At 39.3% G+C, this 15,828-nt stretch overlaps 1 protein-coding gene across 2 annotated transcripts in view; it reads right to left on the bottom strand.

The window, feature by feature from the left end:
• PDGFC (platelet derived growth factor C) overlaps window positions 1–15,828 on the bottom strand; it is a 218,700-nt gene that overhangs the window by 82,863 nt on the left and 120,009 nt on the right. For both annotated transcript variants that reach the window (XM_079920125.1, XM_079920126.1), the window contains exon 2: window positions 8,455–8,650. In XM_079920125.1, the coding sequence (XP_079776251.1) occupies window positions 8,455–8,650 (196 nt within the window). The remainder of the gene's footprint in view (window positions 1–8,454; window positions 8,651–15,828) is intronic.

Genomic DNA, 15,828 nt, shown 5'->3' with positions numbered 1-15,828 from the left:
TCACTCGTAAAATGTACCCGTCGATGGGAGGCTACAGGGATACGTCAGCAATTAACCGGACGACTAACTTCTCAACAGCCGTAGACAGCGGATGGCGTCTTCACAGAATTGAGAAAAACATAAACACACGACTGAAAATCCTACATCCCGTCCGAACAACTTCCAAGAATGAAGGTGAACTAGAGAAATGTTCAAAGAAATAAGACCTGAGTATTTACTATCCACGGGCTTTCACTTAAGAGGTTTTAAAGACTATATTGAAAGAAGTAAAATGACGCTACCCCCAAAATTCTGAAGTGCAAGAAGAAATCGTTAGCGTCAAAAGTAAGCCCGTAGGGATGGCTAAAGAAACACCGACCATACAAAACAGTAACGACACATGTTTTACTTGTGAAGGTAAAGAACACAAAACTAAAATCCTCAGAATCCCACACCTATCAGGAATGAGAGTAACTGTGGTGAGAACCAAGCCGGCTCGGACAAGGAGGATGAAACCACCCGGTTATGTGGTTATAGTACCAGAACATGACTATTTTACTGTCTTCATTATTTTCCCAGGCAAATGCCTTTACTGTTAATTACAGGAACTTCCTCCAAAGAACCATTAACTCCTTCAACAAAGCATCAGCAGTTTACTATCCAGCACTGCGGAACCCATGCCTGAAAATCCCTGCCTTGTTTCCACGAGTTCCGAACTATTATGTCCTAATTCTTACACAACCCTTAGTCCAGTCTCAGACTGAAGATCCATTTTAAACCAAACTTCAAACCCTCAGCGGAGTCTGGTTTTGCCTTTCCTCCCCAGACGCTGCTCGAGCTGCCACGGTGGCCGTCCCTGTCACCATGGTGAGCAATCAACTCAGCTCTGTCTTATCAGCTTGGCGAGCGAAGAGCTGGGATTCAGCATTCCAGGGCAGTTCAAAGGTTCTCAGGTAATTGTCTATTTGGGGAAGGCGGGTAAACGTGAATGAGCTTTCTATATGGAGTCCCGTATGCATTTCTAAGGGAGCCATTTAAACACAGAACTTGATGTACACTTTCTGAATTAGCAGAAAAGAAAACTAGGATGAGAAGACAAACTGAATGAATGCAAAAAAGGAAAGAAAGAAACAGAAAAATGAGTAGAAATGGAATGTACAAAAGAAACAGTAGCAGGCTTCCCTGGTGGCGCAGTGGTTGAGAATCCGCCTGCCGATGCAGGGGACACGGGTTCGAGCCCTGGTCCGGGAAGAGCCCACATGCCGCGGAGCAACTAAGCCCGTGAGCCACAACTACCGAGCCTGCGCTCTAGAGCCCGCAAGCCACAACTACTGAGCCTGTGCTCTAGAGCCCATGTGCTACAACTACTGAGCCCACGTGCCACAACAACTGAAGCCCGTGCGCCTAGAGCCCATGCTCCACAACAAGAGAAGCCACAGCAATGAGAAGCCTGCGCACCGCAATGAAGAGTAGCCCCCGCTCGCCGCAACTGGAGAAAGCCCGTGCGCAGCAATGAAGACCCAGTGCAGCCAAAAATAAATTAATTAATTAAAAAAAAGTAACAGCAGCACTGAATCTAAAAAAGGTATAATCAGAACCAATGTGCTAAATTAAGTTCCTCAGTGTAACATGAAGATTTTTAACTGAACTTTTCTTTTTAATCTTACTCATGTTCCTCTCACAAGGGATAACACACACACACACACACACACATACACACACACACCCTAAGGACACAGGAAAGCTCAAAGTAAAAAAATGGAAAGAATGCCAGGCAAATAACCAGCCCAATTCCTGGCACATCTATATCAGTATTAGGCACAATATACTTTGAAGTCAAAACAAAACATAATAAAGATTAAACAAGATCAGGTCTCTGACCTGCCTGCACCAACCGGCACAATTTAGACACATATAAAAACAAAAGTGGACAGTCCTACAAGATGAAACTGATACATACATGTATTCTCTATTAGGAGTATTTGACACATACCTCTCAGGAATTGTTACATCAGGAAGAAAACAAAATCAGGGAAGACCCTGATGTCGTGACCAGCACGGCTACAAAACTTGCCATGATGTACATACATGCAGTGCTGAACCCATAACGGAAGGAGAGCACATTTGGAAACTTAAAAATCTTGAAGCAAGTGAAGCCAAGTATTAAATTTTGAACAATCACAGACAAACGGGCCACATTCTTTTTGGGCCTCTTACTGCTGTGGCCTCTCCCGTTGCGGAGCACAGGCTCTGGACGCGCAGGCTCAGCGGCCATGGCTCACGGGCCCAGCTGCTCCGCGGCACATGGGATCTTCCCGGACCAGGGCACGAACCCGCGTCCCCTGCATCGGCAGGTGGGCTCTCAACCACTGCGCCACCAGGGAAGCCCAAACGGGCCATATTCTTTATCCAAAATACAATTAATTTAGAAATCTATAATAAAAAATGCATTTAAAAAACCTTATGCATTTAACGTAGAAAATGAACAATATGCTTCTATATGACCCGTGCAGCTTAAAAGAAGAAAACAATCGATGTTATAAAAATCCCCAAATGGACAAAAATAAAAATACCACATTATCAAAATTGGCAAGATGCGTTGAACACTGGATTGAGAAAGCAAGTCCGTGTTGTGGAAATGCAGTAAATGAGCAGGGGGCTTCCCTGGTGGCACAGTGGTTAAGCATCCGCCTGCCAATGCAGGGGACACAGGTATGAGCCCTGGTCCAGGAAGATCCCACATGCCGCGGAGCAGCTAAGCCCGTGCGCCACAACTACTGAGCATGCTCTCTAGAGCCCGCGAGCCACAACTGCTGAGCCCATGTGCCACAACTGCTGAGCCTGTGGTATAGAGTCCGTGGGCCACAGATGCTGGGCCTGTGGCGGGAGAGGCCACTGCGGTGAGGGGCCCTCATGCTGAGGTGGGGAGTGGCCCCCCGCTCGCTGCAGCTGGGAAGCACCTACATGCAGCGGCGAAGGCCCAATGCAGCCCTAAATAAATATATAAATAAATAAATTTTATTAATAAATAAATTGATCTTCAAATAAATTAAAAAATGAGCAGTCCGAGGTACCCATCGCCTAGAGAACATTCTGGCCAGAATCTTTCAGCAGGACTTAATTATGAAGACGCACTCAGAAATGAAATTGAGAGACATTCCACTGAACAAACGGGCTGGATAGCTCACAAATATCAGTGTCATGAAAGCGAAGAAAAGGCAAGAAAAGAGTTACAATAACCAACTTCGATCAATGACTGATTACCAAATCAAAGAATAAGAAAAAAAGCAAATAATGAAGTGATAACATATTGGGATCGTGAGAAACACTGGAAAATCAACTATATATCAGGTAATAGTTTCATGTTAATGTTACATTTCTTGCAGGTGATACAGGTTTTCAAAAGACAAAGGAAATATCCTAGCTCTTAGGTGATACATGGTGAGGTATAAAGTGTCATTATCTCTGTAACTTACTTTTAAAAGCCAAATTAAATGAATAAAAAAATGTCTCCCAAAGGGAAAATAGGCCCCTTAGAAAAGTAAAACAAAACAAAACAAAAACAAAGTACTTCAAATAATATAAGAAAATCTTCATCAATCATCATATTCAATATCGATGTGTTAACAAATCTTTTACTTCCAGTGGCCAAAGATGAAACGATTTCAACAACAAAGGAAACAACAATAGCACTGCGTTATAACACAGGGCATAAAATAAATCTCCGTGAGTCTATAATGATACAAATGATTGAAGAAATGAAGGAAGGAAGGAAGGAGGGAAGGAAAGGAAGAGGCACAAATTTTCTTTACTGAAGAATTCCCAATAATATATGTATATATTCCCCCCTCTAGGAGGTGTAACTTAATCACCGTCTCCTAGAATGTGGACTGGACTTAGTCACGTACCTCCAAATAATAGCATATGAAAGGGAAACGTATTTCCTCACCAGAGGAGAAGCCCACCTGACCTGAGCGATTATTGCTAACATCGTCAGTGATGAGTGCGGCTGGTAGTACGTACCCTCTGCCACCATATGAGGAGAAGAGCAGCTCACCTATTTGGAACCCTTCCCCCAAACCAATAACCTCAGTGTGATCACCAGGAAACATCTGAAGAACCTAAACTGAGGCCTCTTCTACGAATTACCTGACCACTACTCTTCAAGACTCTCAAGGCCATGAAAGACCAAAAAGAGAAGCTCACAGGTCGGAGGAGACTAAGGAGGCTTGAGGACTGAATGCAAGGCTCATCCTGGAAAGGATCCTGAACCAGAAGAAGCACACGGAGTGACCGCACTGCTGACATCTGTGTAAAGCGTGTAGCTCAGTGAGTGGCATTGTATGAATGCTGGCGTCTTAGTTATGCAGATATGCGGTGCTGATGGAAGACATAACATGGGGGAACCTGGGAATATGGAAACTATACCATCTTTGCAACATTCTGTAAATCTAAAGTTATTCCAAAGTTTAAACTTTATTTTTTTTTAAAGAAGCAAACTCTAAAATCAGGAAGTCAGAGACACCTCCTCATGCAATCAACAACTTAATAAGAAATAGAAAAGAGTAAAAAGAACTGACTGGAAGAAAGACATCTTTCTCATGAACCATATCTTTTTTTGCACAAATCCAAAATAATTGCCAGAAGAATTATTAAAATAAAGAGCTTAGCGAGTTTGCTACATACAAGATCGCTACTAAAAAACTATACAATTAGAAAAGCTAGATACAAGATCGCTACTAAAAAACTGATTGCCTTTCTATATACCAGCAGTATACAATTAGAAATGCTAGATACAAGATCGCTACTAAAAAATTGACTGCCTTTCTATATACCAGCAATATACAATTAGAAATGCTAGATACAAGATCGCTACTAAAAAACTGATTGCCTTTCTATATACCAGCAATATACAATTAGAAATGCTAGATACAAGATCGCTACTAAAAAATTGACTGCCTTTCTATATACCAGCAATATACAATTAGAAATGCTAGATACAAGATCGCTACTAAAAAATTGACTGCCTTTCTATATACCAGCAATGTACAATTAGAAATGCTAGATACAAGACTGATACTAAAAATTGATTGCCTTTCTATATACCAGCAATGTACAATTAGAAATGTAATTTTCAAAAAGCGATTTTAGTAAGAGACCATAGAAAGAAATCTAAATAATGATGCAACACATCTTTATAAAGAGTAGTTTAAAACTGTACAGACAATAAAGAAGACCCAAATAATCGGAGAAGCATAAAGTTCTCAAGGACAGAAAGGTCGTTACAATAAGGATGTCAATTCTTCTCAGAATGAGCTATACGTGCAAGGCTATTTCAATAAAAATCACAGCAGGAGTTTTCAAGGAACTTGGTAACCTATTTCTGAAAACATATATTGAAAAGTAAAATTGTGAGGATGCTCGAAAAGGAGAGGAAAACAAGGCGACTTCCCTACCACACAGCTTCTGTAACGCTACAGTAATTGAGACAGGGTCAGTTTGGTACACAGGGGGGCACAGTAAACCCAAGGAACAGAACAGAGAACCGAGAAACAGGCCAGATCAGATACAAAAATCTGACCTGTAAGTTGGCTTTGCACATCATTGGAAGAAAGTGTGACTATTCAATAAATGATGTCAGGGGCTTCCCTGGTGGCGCAGTGGTTGAGAGTCCGCCTGCCGATGCAGGGGACGCGGGTTCGTGCCCCGGTCCGGGAAGATCCCACGTGCCGCGAAGCGGCTGGGCCCGTGAGCCATGGCCAATGAGCCTGCGCGTCCGGAGCCTGTGCTCTGCAACGGGAGAGGCCGCCAACAGTGAGAGGCCCGCGGACCGCAAACAAAAAAAGAATGCCTTTGCTGGGTTTCCCTGGTGGCGCAGTTGAGAGTCCGCCTGCCGATGCAGGGGACGCGGGTTCGTGCCCCGGTCCGGGAAGATCCCACGTGCCGCGAAGCGGCTGGGCCCTTAAGCCATGGCCGCTGAGCCTGCGCGTCCCGGAGCCTGTGCTCCGCAACGGGAGAGGCCACAACAGTGAGAGGCCCGCGTACTATAAAAAATAAAAATTAAATAAATGAATGAATAAATGATGTCAGGACTCTATGTGATACCCTAGTGAAGAACCTCACATCGATAAGATGAATTACAGGTGAATCAAGGACTTAAATGTGGAAACCAAAGTTTAAATAGCCAAAGATCCCAGTAAAAACTGGGCAAAAGACATCAGCAGGCATTTCACAGCAAAGGATATCTGAGTAGCCAACAACAATATGAAAATTTTCAAGCTCACTGCTAATAAGAAGAAACAAATAGGAATTAACATTAAGGTACAATTCTACACTTACCGTAATACCCAGAATTAAAAGAATGCCAAATCAAAAGGTTGGGGAGAATGCAGAAAAACAAAATTTTGTATATTGTTGGTAGAACTGTAAATTGGTCACTTTTAAGAATAATTTAACTCTACCTCATGAAGTTTAAAATATTAATTTCTTAAGACAGCAATACCATTCTCAGCTATAGATTCGAAGAAAGTTTTCTTGCACTTTGGGCAAGGAGCGTTGGAAATAAGCCAGACATTCATCAAAGGGGAAAAGACAAGAAAGGTTGCCTATTTATACCATGGAGTACGGTCCGTCACAGAAAGCAAAGGAGCCGAGCTCTCTGCATCCACGTGAACTGGAGAAACATCAGACCGCATCAGGTCACAGGAGTAAGCACGTAGTATTACCCCACCGATATATACTTCAAAAGAGGCAAAACAATTTTTACAGGCTAGTTCACAGGGAGATGTGTACATGCGGTAAAATTACAGAGAAAATTGGGAGGTCGAGGAAAAACAGAGAAACTTAAGACAATGATTATATGTGCAGGAATAATAGGAAGGTACATCAAGGAAGCACAAAAAGAGGGATTTCAGAACTATTGGAAGAGTCACTTTTCTCGATTCTCCTACGGTGCGTGACGTCGAGCCACAAAATGCTGCGGTAGGCGTCCTGGACGACAGTTTATCTTCTGCGATCTAACCACTCACATGCATCACACACACACGCGTGCACACACGCACGCACACAGGACGCTGCCTGTCCCGTCACACGTCCAGCCGGGCGTGCAGGTGTCACGCGGCCCTCCCGGCACTGACCTGTGGGAACAGAACTCCTGTCACTGCCACTGCTGTCACGGATCCTTTTTCTCGGACCCGGGAGCCTCCTGTCTGCAATCAGCATCCAGGAAACTGTGGTAGGTTAACTTGCTACTTTGCAAGGAGGACCAAACCTTAAACCCTCTGCAGTTTTTACAACATTATGTGATCCTCCACATGAAAAGAAGGCAAGAGGTGTAGAACGGCATGGTGAGAAAACATCTCTACGAGGGTTAGAAAAATGGATTTTAGTACGTGTTGAGTTATAAAACATGAATGAGATCTAGGGCAGCTACTTTACTTCTCTGGCTTGTTTGCTTATCTATAAAATGAAGGGTTGAATAACACCATCTCTAAAAATAGCTAGAATAACTTATCCTTCTCAAAGCCTAAAATTAGAGATGTAAGGGAAAAAATAACCTGAAACGCATAGGCACAGAAAAAAGAACTTGAAAGAAAAAATGTAACTATATATAAATGTTAAAGATACAAATTGTGATGACAGCAAGTATAAAGTTTATCTTATCTGTATTGAAATATTTATCTGAAATATACCATAAAGAGAAAATTCTCTTTTAACTTGTATATCAAAGGGAAAATAAAGAACCCCACAAAGAAGCTCAAGTGAAATATTTTCATGACATACAAATGCCAGTGAAGTGAAAAGTCTTCCCTGAGACCACCCAACCCTGACAAGTATATTCACATCGGATTTAAAGACTAATATTTGTATGACATACGGTAGGTGGTCTTTTGCGTGGGTGAAATACTCCAGCTGACTCTGGTTCATGAAAGCTTCTAGGAGAATTATGATAAATTTCTACCTGGCCAACTATAATGTTAGCCTAAATGTTTAATTCTGCTTTCAGAACTGGACTTCTTCCTTGTAATGAAATATTCAAATTTCTTAGTTCTGGGTGTATGTACGTATCTATGGATACTGGATAGTATGGATAAAACGTATGCATGGACACTGCTCTTTCTTTTTATAGCTTACTATTTATCTTATTGATTTGGCTATAAGGAAGCTCAAATGTAAAAGTTTTGGCACTCGTGGTAACTCTGGCACAACCTTCATTCCTTTACTTGGCTTTTGATTCTCTATTCCTTATTTTATAAATTGTTTTACTCTGTATGTAATTTTTTTTACCATATATTACCTCAAATTACTATCAGATGTAGATAGAAACAGAGCTTAAATAAGGTTGTAAATTTCTTGGATCATCAGAAAAACGTAAGAGAACAAAAGATGCCATTTAAAATCACAGCCTCAAAATGAAGCAACTTGAAAGACTGTAACAGTTGTTACACTGTTGGAATTTCAAGTATGATCACTTACTTGCATATGTCATCTTCTGGGTCTTCAAGCCCAAATCTCTCATCAAATGTGAGCTGTATCCATACATTTTCCTCTACTGCTACTAATCTCCATACCAAGACCATATTTCTTGGATAAGTATGAGGAAACCTCGGGCTGTGAATACTTCCATTAGTAGACACAGTAATAATTCTCTCATGCTGGGGATCTTGTACTCCTGAAAGTAAAAACATAAGCATAGACACACACTTAGAACAGACATTTCAAAAATTATAGGTTTCAAAATAACTTCTGAAAAAAGGGAACCAATACAAGCCCAAAGTTTCCCATGAACTGTAATTACTAAATGATTTCAACCCTTAAATGACCTCGAAAAACGAAATGAGGTCAAAGCAATGGTATCAATTTCTTGTTGTAAGGGAACTAACAGCGATCTATGAAGATATGAAATTATAAGAAATGTTGCAGGACTTCTCAGTGACTTTAAAAGGCTAACATGAATTTTAAATTTCTAAGAGGAGAATACAGTATAAAATCGCTTCCAAGTTTATTAGGCATGGCAACCTTTTACACGGTGAAACGCCAAAATACATTGTTATTAATATCTTCTTCTTTTGCTTAGATTGTTGGGGGAGACATGAGGGGACGGGAAAATTGAAACAATTTGTTGAGACAAAGGTGTTCTTTTTTTTTATTGAAGGATAGTTGACTTACAGTGTTTCAGGTGTACAGCAACATGATTCATTTATATATAGATATTTTTTTCAGATTCTTTTCCATTATAGGTCACTACAAGATATTGAATATAGTTTCCTGTGCTATACAGTAGGTCCCAGTTGTTTATCTATTTTACACACAGTAGCGTAGAGACAAAAGTGTTCTTATATCCACCCAACTGAGAGTTCATAATGAGAGGAAACAAATAACTGGTATTTGGAAAAGGAGCAGCTGTTTACCTACACGAAGAAAACCTAAGAAGTAAGACAGTTACACTTTTTCAGGCCATGCAAATCCAATCCATTGTTTGCTAAATTCCAGTTTAAAAAAACAAACCTGTTAAAGACTCTTTTATTCAATTTCTAAAACAATTTAAAAGTCCTAAACTGCACCTTGAACACATGAAGTAATGTGCATGGCACAACACCCGACACGTTTTTTGTTCAACTTTGATACACTCATAACATCAGGACCACAATATTATACTGTACCAATACCTCATTAGTTTTCATGATTTAGAGATATGCTTCATAAGACTGAACTTTGTATTTGCAGTATCATACAGAGAGAAGAATATCATTACTTTATAAGCACCATTTTTCCTTTATTTGCCCATTTCCCAACATCCAATCTCAATATATGCATAGTTACTTTCAGAAATATGAAAAAATTCTCATTTTATGGACTCCTTTTAGGTACATCCCATCAAACTGCAATACAGAGTTGTCTAAGGACTATTAAATCATTGACATTTTATACTAAACTACATTTTTCTTCTCTTTTTTTTTCTTTCTATTATGGTTTTCTGCCTTTTCCTCTTCAATTCTTTCACTCCCATACCCTACTTCCCTTTTTTTAATTGAAACATAACTGATTTACAGTATTGTGTTAGTTTCAGGTGTACAGCAAAGTGATTCAGTGATACAGACATATGTATCTACTCTTTTCAGATTCTTTTCCATTATAGGTCATTACAAGACGCTGAGTACAGTTCCCTGTGCTCTACAGTGGGTCCTTGTTGGTTATTTGTTTTATAGACAGTAGTACGGATCTGTGAATCCTAATTCCTTTTTGACCAATGGACTCCTCCATGCCAAGTTTGCCTGCTAAGTATTTCAACTCCACGTGCTCTCTCCATGATTTTACACCAATGACCCTGCTTCCCGCTCTGGAAGGCAGACTCTGAGGCGACCCCCGATGTCCCTCACGCGTCAGGAGCCTCTGCCTTGAGTGGGTGGAAGCTGTGACAAGGATGGGGTATTACTCCCAGGATCAGGTCAGTTAACTCTGAGTTAACCCAAAGTTAGATTATAGGAGAAGCCTAACCTAATAGGGTGAGCCCTTAACAGGAGCTGGCCCTTCCTGATCTTAGAAATTCCAAGTGTGAAAGACACTCAATGGGGAAAATTCTGTGTGGTGGCCTTGGAAAGGGAGCAGGTTGTGTGCCCAGGATGTGGGCGGCTGAGAGGTACCGAGAAAGAGGGGGCTTCATCCTGAAACCTCAAGAGACCTCGATGAATCGGAGGCAGACTCTTCACCAGCCTCCAGAAAGGAATCGAATCTCGCTCATACCTTGATTTTAGTCTTGTAAAACCTTGGAGCAAAAGCCCAGTCTCCCAGGCCTGGATTTCCGAGCTCCAGAGCTGAGAGCAAACAGGGTGTATAAAACTGCGGGTTCGTGGTGATTTCTTACCTAACAGTAGACAATTAATATACCTTCTGCTGTGCGCAAAGCTATTTGATTTGCAAGTATGTCTTTTTGCCCTTCGTTCTTCAACGGCACTTAGAGTAATTGTAGCAACTTTTCATTTAGTATTTATGTGACTCAAAACACATACTTCACACTGATCAAATGCAACTTAAGAATATGCTCTAAGATACTTCTTGAATTCAAAAGACAATGTCAAGGGTTATTTATTAGTGAGAATATGATTCGGGTTAAAGAATACCTGTTTTATTGTTAAAACACCCCAAATACTTTTAAAGCAGCTTCTTCATTCTCTTAAACTCAGCTGTTTCAACAATGAGTCTGTTAAGTATGATTTTATACTGCCTAAGACAAGATAAAGACAAACATAATTTCCTTTGAATATATACAGTGCATATAATGGGGAATATCATCATATTAGTAAATATGCCTTAAGCGCCATAGGATGTTTAAATTAAATAATTATTATTTATAATTATCACTTGTGCAAAAGCACGTTCCCTCTCATTGGGGGCTAATGTTCGATATGGCCATAGGTTATATTAACATATATCAAATAATCAATACCTTTCCTGTGCACATAATTTAGCACCAGTAGATCTCATAAGGACACAGAAGGATCTATCAAGTTAGATGAATTCTCCTCTATACTGACAAGTTTTTAAAGAAAATGATTATAATCTACTATTAAAATTAAGTTAATACATTGTCTGTTTTCAAAGATTTCTTTAAAAAATGAGATTATTTCCCCACTATCTAACTTTTAATACAATAGCCTGCATATGTCAGACGTGTTTTACAGCAGTAGCTGATATCAAGAGTCCTTCTCATTCTGGCAGCTAATTTTTCTTTTAATGAATTAATTTTTTCCAATCAAATTTATTAAAATATATTATTTGCCCCATTCTGTCTCAAAAAAGAAAAAAAAAAAACAAGAGTGCCTTATATCAGCCACAGCACTGTTTACAAATATAACAGTGTTTATGCTTTCATATGCGTAAACTACACGGCTACTAAAAGATCTGAGTTCTATTTTTATATCTTCAGTCAAAAAAGCACATGGCTAAAACGTATATACTTAGATTGTGTTTACATCTTTATTTTTTCCTTTATAGTCCACAATTCCATTAAACTATAATTAAGCATAATTTAAAGGTTGCAAATCTAGGCCTTATTTGTGGTAAAAGAATTGTAAATTTCCTTTGAAGTTAAATTGCTGCTGCCCCCAAATCATCTCAGAACGCAGTGAGGTTTGCCACCAAATACATATGATTTGCACATGACTGTCAACGTTACACGTAAATCTCAAACAACAAGGCCTATAATCGAAAAGGAAAAAAAAGAAGCAACAAAGAGTAGGATCTACCAAAATAAGACGTTGCATTCGTAGCTCAGCTGCTTAAAAACCGTCCTTCCAAACACAGAACTCTACTAGGGTTTTAGGGATGAGACAAGTACCTATTTTGTGACTACTTTATTGAACGTTTGCTTTTCCTAAACAATGGACAGTACACTCAACGGAAGTACCAAAGAAATGAAACAAATGTTTGTCAGCAATCATTAACGTGTTTACAACATACTCCTTGCAATGCATCCTCAACAGGAATAAGTCTTGCTCTTCCAGATAAGTCTTGTTCATCCAGATAAGACAGCATGAAGAGTGAAAATATATACATAAACACTAAATTTTAAAAATTAAAATTAACACCATTTCATATTATCCTACCCAACCCTCCTTGAGGTCAGAGTATTGAAAACTAACAATAGAAAAGGAAAAGAAGGGAGATTAATAATGTGAAGACTCTAAAATTGTTGACTAAATATGTTCACATACAATTCAGTTATGAAGAATCATTACACATCTGTATGTACTCAATAAGTTAACAGTAAAACCAAAGCAATTTCATAATATTTGCCATGCATTTCAGACTGTTAGCCCCTTTAAAAGTATATTTATTGGGCTTCCCTGGTGGCGCAGTTGTTGGGAGTCCGCCTGCCGATGCAGGGGACACGGGTTCGTGCCCCGGTCCGGGAAGATCCCACATGTCGCAGAGCGGCTGGGCCCGTGAGCCATGGCCACTGAGCCTGCACGTCCGGAGCCTGTGCTCCACAGCGGGAGAGGCCACAACAGTGAGAGGCCCGCGTACCGCAAAAAAAAAAAAAAAAAAAGTATATTTATTAAGAATGAAAGAGGGAAGGAGTAAGAGAATCATGAAAAGCAAAAAAAAAATTTAATGCTTGAAAATCTGTATTATTTAAAAAGATAACATCAAAAAAGAAGTTCTGTAGGGAGTTCCCTGGCGGACCAGTGGGCAAGACTCCACGCTCCCAATGCAGGGGGCCTAAGTTCCATCCCTGGTCAGGGAACCAGATCCCACATGCATGCCACAACCAAGACCCGGAGCACCAAAATAAATACATAAATAAACATTAAAAAAAAAAGTCTGTGGGCAAGATGTAATTCCTAAAGAAAGATAAACCATCCGTCCTTCTCCATGCTAACGCTTTAAGTTGGCAATAGCAGAAAAGACCTGGAGGATTAAGAATGAGGTAAAAAGAAAGGCCTCCAGTTTTGGTTTAGCTTTAAGTTCTGAAGAATTCTGGTTCCTGTTCACATAGGGAGGGCGTAGGGATGTGTCCCCATACACTGGTAGATTTCACAGGTGTCTTGTGAGATTTTTGATGCATTTACTTCCAAATATATGTTATCTTCAAATTGCAATAGAAAAGGTATTTCTGTAATAGTCAGGTGCACCTATTTCCAGATCCTTCCTTGATGCATACACATGCGCACTGGTCTCACTTGTGCTTTGATCTGCTCACTATTTTTTTTTTTTTTGCCTGTGATAATCCTTCTTTATCTCAATCTTGCTAGTTTTTTATACGGCTATTTCCATTTTCAATCTCATCAACTCTTAATTAGCAAATTTCACTTTTAACAAAAGTTAGTTAAAATCATTTGACATATATATACATGCACACATACCAACATATATATATGTATTTCTGGCTAGTTTCACTGGCTCCATAAATTGGCACTTTTTGCCTAGAAAATCCAGAGTAATCTCACCTAATCTTACTTGATTCTGTAGCGAGAACGTATACTTGAACTCCACAGCGCAAACAAATCGCTCTCCATAAATTCCAAACTATATAGAAGTACCTTGTTTTCATGCTTAATATTCTAAATTCTGACTATTGTACAAAAGTACAATAATACTTAATACAATAACACAAAAAAACTGAGGCTCAAGTTTTTGTTTTCTTATTGGCTCCATCTACTGTTTCCCATACTTTAAAACAACAGCAAAATAAAACAATCAAAAAAAGTTAGTGTCGTCTACCTCAAACTGTTTACAAATTGCAAAAAAAAGGTTCACTAAGGAAAAATAAAAGATTGCTATATTAAGTAAGCCATAAAAACAAATGCAATTATTTAAAATATGCCCAATTGAAGTTCTTGAATTTATTCCAGGAGATAATCATTTTATGCCTCAAGGGAATGAATAGTCAAAAATCATATATTGAGAACCTATTATGTTTCATGCACTGTACCAAGGGCTTGGGACATCAGAACAAGACAAAGCCTTGTCCTCTTAATGTGACAACTTCTAGGACTGTCATTTAGTATCATTCCTAGACTAGGTATTCTAGTAAATACATACTCAATTATCAAAACCCACTTCAGATGTCACCTTTTATGGAATGTAATCCTTAATTCCCTTTGTACATTCCTTTAGGGCTGCATTTTAAAAAATGTATTTTATTGAAGTATAGTTGATTTGCAACATTGTGTTAATTTCTGCTGTGCAGCAAAGTGATTCAGTTATACAGATATATACATTCTTTCTTATATTCTTTTCCATTATGGTTTAACTCCAGGAGATTGGATATAGTTCCCTGTGCTATACAGCAGGACCCTGTGGTTTATCCTTCCTATATAACAGTTTTCATCTGCTAATCCCAAACTCCCAATCCATCCCTCTCCCACCCCCTCTCCCTTGGCAACCACAAGTCTGTTCTCTATGTAGGACGGCATACTTTAATCATCACGCGTAGGCTGACGTTTCTGTCTTTTCTGCCACACTCTGAACTTCTAGTGAGGTAGAAAATCTTCTAGGCAAAACTGATTTTGAAGTCTGTAACCAGTATCTAGCTCTATGCCTGGCACATGGTACCACATAGTACATACTGTTAGTATAAAGAAACTTGATATCTTGGAACTTGGCAATAAAACAGTTTCAACATTCCATCCTTCATTCATAAGTTTCCAGAGACAATACATATGAGAATAAGAAGCTTTTACAATGTACATTCCTCCCCAATTAAAATCCCTTAATTCATATTTACTCCAAGTTCATCTATTATAACCTACATATATATTTCAGCTGAAGGTGACAGATTACTCATTACTGAGATTTGCCATTTTCTTAACATACTAACTCATTTTAAAATAAAACATGTTTTATAATTTTACCACACTGAGAATGCCACAATTATTGTCATTATTTTATCTTAACTCTGAACTATGAATCAGTTGACAGTAAAAATCTGTTATTTTGTGACTTCCCTCATGGCGCAGTGGTTAAGAATCTGCCTGCCAATGCAGGGGACGCGGGTTCGAGCCCTGGTCTGGGAAGATCCCACATGCCGCAGAGCAACTAAGCCTGTGCATCACAACTACTGAGCCTACGCTCTAGAGCCCGCGAGCCACAGCGAAGACCCAATGCAACCAAAAATAGAGTAATGAATTAATTTTAAAAAATCTGTTATTTTAGGCAAGACACTTGATATCAAGGTTTATTTTTTTATGAACTAAAGATAATCAGAGACTGTTTTAAAGTTCATATGAAACGATGCTCGTATAAACTAACCACCTTGATAATTACAAATCAGTATGTATGTGAAGGAGAAACTTTGTCCATCATATTCGACCTAATTCAAACACAGTGAGAAAGAAAATTTATTAT

The sequence above is a fragment of the Stenella coeruleoalba genome, assembly GCF_951394435.1.
Source record: "Stenella coeruleoalba genome assembly, chromosome: 4".
In the NCBI taxonomy this organism is placed as follows: Eukaryota; Metazoa; Chordata; class Mammalia; order Artiodactyla; family Delphinidae; genus Stenella; species Stenella coeruleoalba.
Note: the sequence above shows the minus strand (reverse complement) of the source record. Positions and strands in the feature narration are given on the sequence as shown.